Here is a 7,537-nt window from a genome sequence, read left to right on the forward strand (position 1 = left end):
GTCAATATCTTCACCAATAATTGTGACGGAGTCGTACAAAGATGCATTTTCTATTGCAGTTTTGACAATTAGTGTGTCCGCGTTCTCGAACGCTTGTTCAACGGTAACATCGGATAACTGTAAATATTTCGTGGAATGCCGGTGGATGGTTCGAAGATTGCGATGACGACGGAGAAGATGGAGGTGATTTTGAGATCGAAACAGCACAGTTGCTCCGACGAGATGAATAGCCGCTGCAGCCATTCTCTCGTTGATGTATACTTTTCGACAGTGCACGTGCACTGTGATGTTGTTGACGTCCTCCAGCATGGGCGCATGTTCCTCGTCGCCCCTCTTAATAGCAAACGAATGTAAAGTTTGCACACCTCTTTTTTGAACGACAGTAATTTTGCCGTCGCTCAGCGCTTTCCCACAAATAAAACACTCGCTCATTTTTGTGAAATTTCACTCTGAAACGCTCGAAATACAGTTCACGACTGATCGAAAATAATATACAATAACACACAATAACACACACAGACACACACAAACAACACACACACACAATAACACACTGTACAGTTCGCGGAACAGAGTTTTATATTGTAATATACGACAATTTACAATAAAACCGCGAAATTTCCCCATAAAAAAGAGCATTTACTAGACACACTCAACTTTGGCGCTCTCTATCTCTGGTGTTTTTTGAGTCACCACAAAAAAATATATACAAAAATTGTAGAGAATTGAATCCTCTACAAGTTTTATTTGAACATTTTTTTAATCAAACTAACAGGGGGCGACATAAGTGTCAATAAAAATGTTCAACCCCTAATTGACGGCACTTTTTTAGTTGTAACTTTTTTTCCTTGACAGCTTTTAAAAATTTTTTCAAACAAAAGTTGTAGAAAATATTTTTCCCTACAAAACTAAAAAAAAAGAAAAAAATTCGACCAATAGGAGCCGAGATATTTAAACTTTAAATATTCACCCCTATTTTCAAGATGGCCGCCGACGCACAGGAAAATTTTGTTTGAACTTTGTGAATTTGAGCATCTCCTATGATCTTCTACTCACCCTAAAAAAATTGGCTTGTCAATCCGTTTTGCCATTTTTAAACCTAATTTTACTGGCCTATATTGGATTTCGTAGGGAAGGGGGAGAAGGGAGGTGACCTTGGCATACCACATGTATGACTCACCTGGATGACTCACCGGGATAAATTTTTGCATAACACATAACCCCTGGTTTTACCGGGATGACTCACCGGGATGACTCACCCGCGCCGCGGGTCCGCGCGGGGGGTCCGCGTTCGCGTTCGCCAGAATAATAGACGCGAGCGGCGTGTAACGTTTCGCGATCGGAGGTTGTAAAGCTGCTTGAATTAAATTTATTCGCCCGCGTTTGTGGGGGCCGAGATACAGTCCTTGTCCATATTTGTACGGAGCGAGATAAAGTCCGCGACCTTCCATGGCGCAATTGTGACGTTGTGCGCACCGGACCCCGCGGACCCCCACGCGGACCCGCGGCGCGACCGCGAACGCGAACGCGGACCCCCCGCGCGTGGCTGAGCTTCAAGAACCACAGCAGGAAAGAGCGACTTCCCTTCGTGGTGTACGCCGATCTGGAGTGCGTGCTGCAGAAGACACAACCGGAGACGGAACACGCGTCATACGCCTAACAACATCATCGGGTATGTAGTATAGCATACTACATACAGTGCTCGTACGACGAAACGTTATCAGCGTATCGATTTCGTCGCGACTGCGTCGCGTGGTTCGCCGAGGAACTCAAAGGATTGGCGCATCGCGTAAAAAATATCTTGTCAGACAATGTATGCATGGTAAACCTAACGCGAGACGAGTGGGAGACATTTAACAGCGCGGCGCAATGTCACATTTGCGAAAAACCGTTCGCGCCAAATGATAATCGTGTACGCGATCATTGCCACCTGACCGGGCGTTATAGAGGTCCGGCACATTCGACGTGCAATCTGAATTATAAGGATTCTCACTTCATTCCAGTCATTTTTCACAATCTATCGGGCTATGACGCGCATTTCATTATCAAGGAGATAGCTGCCGCGTTCGAAGGCTCGATCGATGTACTGCCTATAACAAAGGAAAAGTACATCTCATTCACGAAGCATGTAAAAGACACCGCGAAAAGATCAGATTCGCTAAGCGATATAAAGTTAAGATTTATCGACTCGTACAAATTTCTGAGCGCGAGTCTCGCAAAATTGGCATCCTTCCTAGATAAGGATAAATTAAAAATTATACGTTCCAAACTTTCCGCGTTATCCGACGACGATTTCAAATTATTGACGCGAAAAGGTGTCTTTCCATACGAATACGTGGACAGCATCGAAAAGCTGGAGAATACGTGTTTACCGCCGCGCGATTCATTTTACAGTTCCTTGACCGGTGAAACCGTATCCGAGAACGATTACGCGCACGCCGCGAACGTATGGCAGCGATTCTCCGTTCGAACCTTGGGCGAATACAGCGATCTATACCTGAAAACCGATGTCTTGCTGTTGGCCGACTTGTTTGAAAATTTCCGCGACAGCTGTATCGCGAGTTACGGACTCGATCCCGCGTACTACTACACTTTACCAGGCTTTACGTGGGACGCCATGTTGAAACATACGTGTGTCAATTTCGAACTGCTGACCGACATTGACATGGTTATGTTTATCGAACGTGGTATTCGCGGCGGCCTGAGTCAATGTTCCGGCAGATACGCGCAGGCCAACAACAAATATATGCAGTCGTACGATCCATCGAAACCGTCGTCGTTCCTAATGTACTTCGATGTCAACAACTTGTACGGCTGGGCGATGTGTCGGCCATTGCCCTACGCGGAGTTTCGATGGGTCGAAGACGTGTCAAAAATTCGACTTTAACGCGATCGCTTTGGATTCGCCTACGGGCTATATTCTCGAGGTCGATCTAGAGTATCCTGCGGATAAACACGACGCGCACACTGACCTACCGTTCTGTCCGATGCGCGATAAACCGCCCGGCAAACGACAAGACAAACTTCTCGCCACGGTGAACGATAAGGAGCGTTACGTCATCCATTATCGCAATCTGCAGCAGTGCACGCGCCACGGCTTTTGCGTCAAAAAAATACATCGCGTATTACAATTCGCTCAATCTGCGTGGCTCCGCGCTTACATCGAACTCAATACAAAATTTAGAACACAGGCCAAAAATGAGTTCGAAAAAATTTTATATAAATTAATGAATAACGCGGTTTTCGGAAAAACGATGGAGAATGTACGCAATCACGTCGATGTAAAATTACTGACGAAGTGGGACGGACGATACGGCGCGGAGGCAATAATCGCGCGACCGAATTTCCACAGCAGGAGCGTGTTTTCGGAATATCTGATAGCCGTCGAACTGCGTAAACTCGAGGTGAAATTCGACAAACCGATCTACGTCGGCATGTGCATCCTCGACCTGTCGAAGGTGTGCCTATACGAATTTCACCACGAGTACATGTCTCCCCTGTACCGCGACTCGTGTAGAATCATGTATACCGACACGGACAGTCTGATTTATCATATCGAGTGCGACGACGCGTACGAGAACATGAAACGTGATATAGTCAGGTTCGACACGAGTGATTACGCGGTAGATAACGCTTATGGTATGCCTCTCGTCCATAAAAAAGTGCCGGGCCTGATGAAGGACGAAAACAAAGGCATTATGACCGAATTCGTTAGACTTAGGGCGAAAATGTACGCCTTGCGAGTCGATGGCAAAAAAGATTGTAAAAAAGCGAAAGGTGTCAAAAACAACGTCATCGCGCGTACCATCACGTTCGACGACTATACGCGGTGTCTGAACGATGAGATCGAAATGACTCGACCGCAGTCGTGCATAAGATCGAAAATGCACGAAGTGTACACTATCAGCGAGACGAAAATCGCTCTGAGTCCGTACGACGATAAGCGATATATCGTGCCGGATTCGACCGATACGTTGCCGTGGGGACATTACCGAATATAACGTAATGTATATACGTATGTAATGTATATACGTATGTAATGTATGTAATATAATGTATACAATGTATGTATGTATGTATGTATGTATATATATGTATGTATGTAATGTATGTAGTAGTATAACACGACATATGTATGTATGTAACGTAATATAATGTAGTAGTATAACATATAAATGTATGTATGTATGTATGTATGTATGTATGTATGTATGTATGTATGTATGTTGTTGAGAATCGAATAAGTGAATATTCCTGAGTGCGAACATTCTTCGAGATCGCTCAAATGGCTCCAAACCGCGACGGTTTACTTCCCCCCTTTTTTTTTGTTTTCGAGCCAACGGCCAGGTGTTTCTCGCGTGATCGCAAGCACCGCGACCAATAGACGATTTGGAGCCAATCAGCGTTTCTCACGTCGCCGAATGCCTCGCGGCCTAACGCGAAGCTCCGGCCGCGATCCCTTGCCTGCTCCGTCCGGGACGGGCAGTGAGCCATCATAACTCGTACGCGATACATTTATCGACGTCGAGAACACGGAGTAACATAGCGAGTGCGAAATAGCGAGTGCGAAATAGAAACGCGCATACAGTATAACCCGCTTTTAATAAAGTTGACTGACTGTTATTTCTTGTACTTATTTTCTTGTACTTTCCACGGCGCGCAGCGCGAAAACGTCGAGCGGTCCACTAACATTTAATGGTCCTTCGAGCCGGATTGTGATAAAAGACCGGCATAGACAGTTCGACCGCCTCAAAAGTGATCGCGTTGTGCTGCTCCGAAAAAAACGGACCGTCGCGCTCACTCGACTCGCTCGAAACGGAGTTCGCCGTTCGAACCGTTGTCCCGGTTCATCGGGTACTTCGCGATACGTGCCCTCGACTCCGTGGCTCACTCCGAACATTGAGCGCTCTGCACCCGCTCTCCTAAAGATTGGTGCCTTGTAATTTGTAAAGTGCTTCGGAGGCTCCTGCGTGACCTCCAGCAAACGTATCGTGCTCCTTGCGATACGCATCCGCCGCCCGACGGCGCCCTGCTTTACGACGTGCTATACGTCCCTGCCTCCCGCGAGTATCGCCCTGCTACTCGCCGCGGAGTCGCACCCCAAGACGTGCGAGACGTCCCTGCCTCCCGCGAGTACCTGCTACTCGCCGCGGAGTCACCGAGACGTGCCAGACGTCCCTGGCTCCCGCGAGTACCGCCCTGCTGCTCGCCGCGGAGTCCTACAAGCTCCCGCGAGTACCGCCTTGCTGCTCGCCGCGGAGTCCTACAAGCTCCCGCGAGTACCGCCTTGCTGCTCGCCGCGGAGTCCTACAAGAGCGTCTTCGCTCTTCAACGAGATTGACACGTAAGTGTCGGATCGAACATGAGCGCTCTGCACCCGCTCGCTTAAAGATCGGTGCCCCCTGTAAAGAAAAAAACCCGGCTTCGCTTTGCTCCGGAGGCTCCTGCTTGACCTCCAGCAAAAGTATCGTGCTCATCCGCCGCCCGACGGCGCCCTGTTTGTGCGACGTGCTATACGTCCCTGACTCCCGCGAGTATCGCCCTGCTTCTCGCCGCGGAGTCGTACAAGAGCGTCTTCGCTCTTCAATCCGATCGACACACAGGTGTCAGATCGTTGCAAAAAAGATCCAGACATTTCGCTAACATGTCTTCGGATCTCGAAAATCTACTCATTGCTCAAGGCAACGCGATGGACCAGCTCCGAAGGTCGCTGATTAACTTCAGGAAGCTTCCCAAGGCTCAGATCACTCTCCCTAAGACGAAGGGGAGACTGACGAATTTGGAAAGTCTCTGGGAGAAGGTTCAAGCCCTCCATGTCCAGCTGCTGCAGACGGCTACGGCGGAGGAGAAGAAGTCGACCCTCTACTTCAAAGAAGAGGAATTTCTTGCCGCTGAGGACGCCTACTTCGAAGCAGCGGACCACCTCCACGAGACCATCGGTAAATTAAGTAACGACGCTCCGCACGCGCCTTATCGAGGTAACGAATCATCTTATCGCGATGCGCACTCCGGAATGTCATTGCATCTGCCTCGTATCTCGCTTCCGAACTTTTCTGGTGCTTTCCCGGAATGGGAAAATTTTCGTGGAATTTTCGAGTCCCTCGTTGCGGGGAACAATTCTTTAACGCGAACTCAAAAGTTGCATTACTTGAAAGCGAGCCTCTCCGGCGAGGCTGCGTCGTTGATTAATACTGTTCAAATTTCTGACGCGAACTACGAGGCAGCGTGGCAACTTCTTCTCGACGAGTACGACAACCGTAACGCGATTATTTACGCGCACATCCATTCGTTCGCCGACTTACCGAGCATGAAAAACGAGAACGTTGCCGAATTGAAAAAACTTCGCGATAATGTGTCCGCGTCTCTCGCCGCGTTAACGAATCTCGATCGTCCCGTCAATACGTGGGACGACCTCTTGGTGTACATCATATCGCAGAAATTTAGTCCGAGAACGCGAAACGAATGGAACCTAACTCGAGGCCATACGGATGCCTACCCTACGTACCATGAAATTAATGATTTCATGACCCGACGCATTCGCGGTCTCGCGGATTACCCCTCCGCTCTCTTCCCTCCTTCATCGGAAAGGATTAGTTAATCTGGCTGGGCGGCCGGCTCTAGAAACATTGGCCGACCGCTCATTCGCGGGCCGGACGAATGCGAATCGTTGTCGGTTACCTACGTCTACCTGTCCGTCCGCGACGGGAGAATCCCGTTAAACTTAAGTTAAGCTATCGTTGTTTCTCATTAGATTTAAGGACATTGTACAAAACATGTTGATAACAAGTGTATGTAAAGCTTTGAATCATAAGTCGTCCACGCGCTCCTCTGTGCGACCTTGTCCACCCCCGTTGTTTCGCATTATCATGCAAGGCGGGCGGTATGTTGAGAATCGAATAAGAGAATATTCCTGAGGGCGAACATTCTTCGAGATCGCTCGAATGGCTCCAAACCGCGACGGTTTACTTCCCCCCTTTTTTTTTGTTTTCGAGCCAACGGCCAGGTGTTTCTCGCGTGATCGCAAGCACCGCGACCAATAGACGATTTGGAGCCAATCAGCGTTTCTCACGTCGCCGAATTCCTCGCGGCCTAACGCGAAGCTCCGGCCGCGATCCCTTGCCTGCTCCGTCCGGGACGGGCAGTGAGCCATCATAACTCGTACGCGATACATTTATCGACGTCGAGAACACGGAGTAACATAGCGAGTGCGAAATAGCGAGTGCGAAATAGAAACGCGCATACAGTATAACCCGCTTTTAATAAAGTTGACTGACTGTTATTTCTTGTACTTATTTTCTTGTACTTTCCACGGCGCGCAGCGCGAAAACGTCGAGCAGTCCACTAACAATGTAATGTAACGTATGTATCATATTAATGGAAAGATATTAATAAAGATATCGTACATGTATTTAGCATTTAATATTTTTTATTATATACTTTATATGTATTACATATTTCAAACACTTTACATGTATCATTTTTATATTAAGAATAAAATACAGTTTGCACGAATCAAATGACATTGTCCTTGCGTATC

General features: G+C 47.9%; 1 protein-coding gene across 1 annotated transcript; it reads left to right on the forward strand.

The window, feature by feature from the left end:
* Positions 1–5,644: 5,644 nt before the first annotated feature.
* On the forward strand, positions 5,645–6,598 carry LOC139781413 (uncharacterized). The gene has a single exon (XM_071720272.1). It carries the CDS (start codon positions 5,645–5,647, stop codon positions 6,596–6,598), a length of 954 nt encoding a protein of 317 aa, XP_071576373.1.
* Positions 6,599–7,537: the final 939 nt, after the last annotated feature.

Source organism: Temnothorax nylanderi, unplaced genomic scaffold (genome assembly GCF_030848795.1).
Source record: "Temnothorax nylanderi isolate EJ_2023f unplaced genomic scaffold, tnyl_v1.0 TNYL_tig0336_pilon, whole genome shotgun sequence".
Classification (NCBI taxonomy): domain Eukaryota; kingdom Metazoa; phylum Arthropoda; class Insecta; order Hymenoptera; family Formicidae; genus Temnothorax; species Temnothorax nylanderi.

Bases quoted from the DNA above. Each gene is read 5' to 3' on its own strand.
- LOC139781413 (XM_071720272.1), top strand. From the start codon at position 5,645: ATGTCTTCGGATCTCGAAAATCTACTCATTGCTCAAGGCAACGCGATG.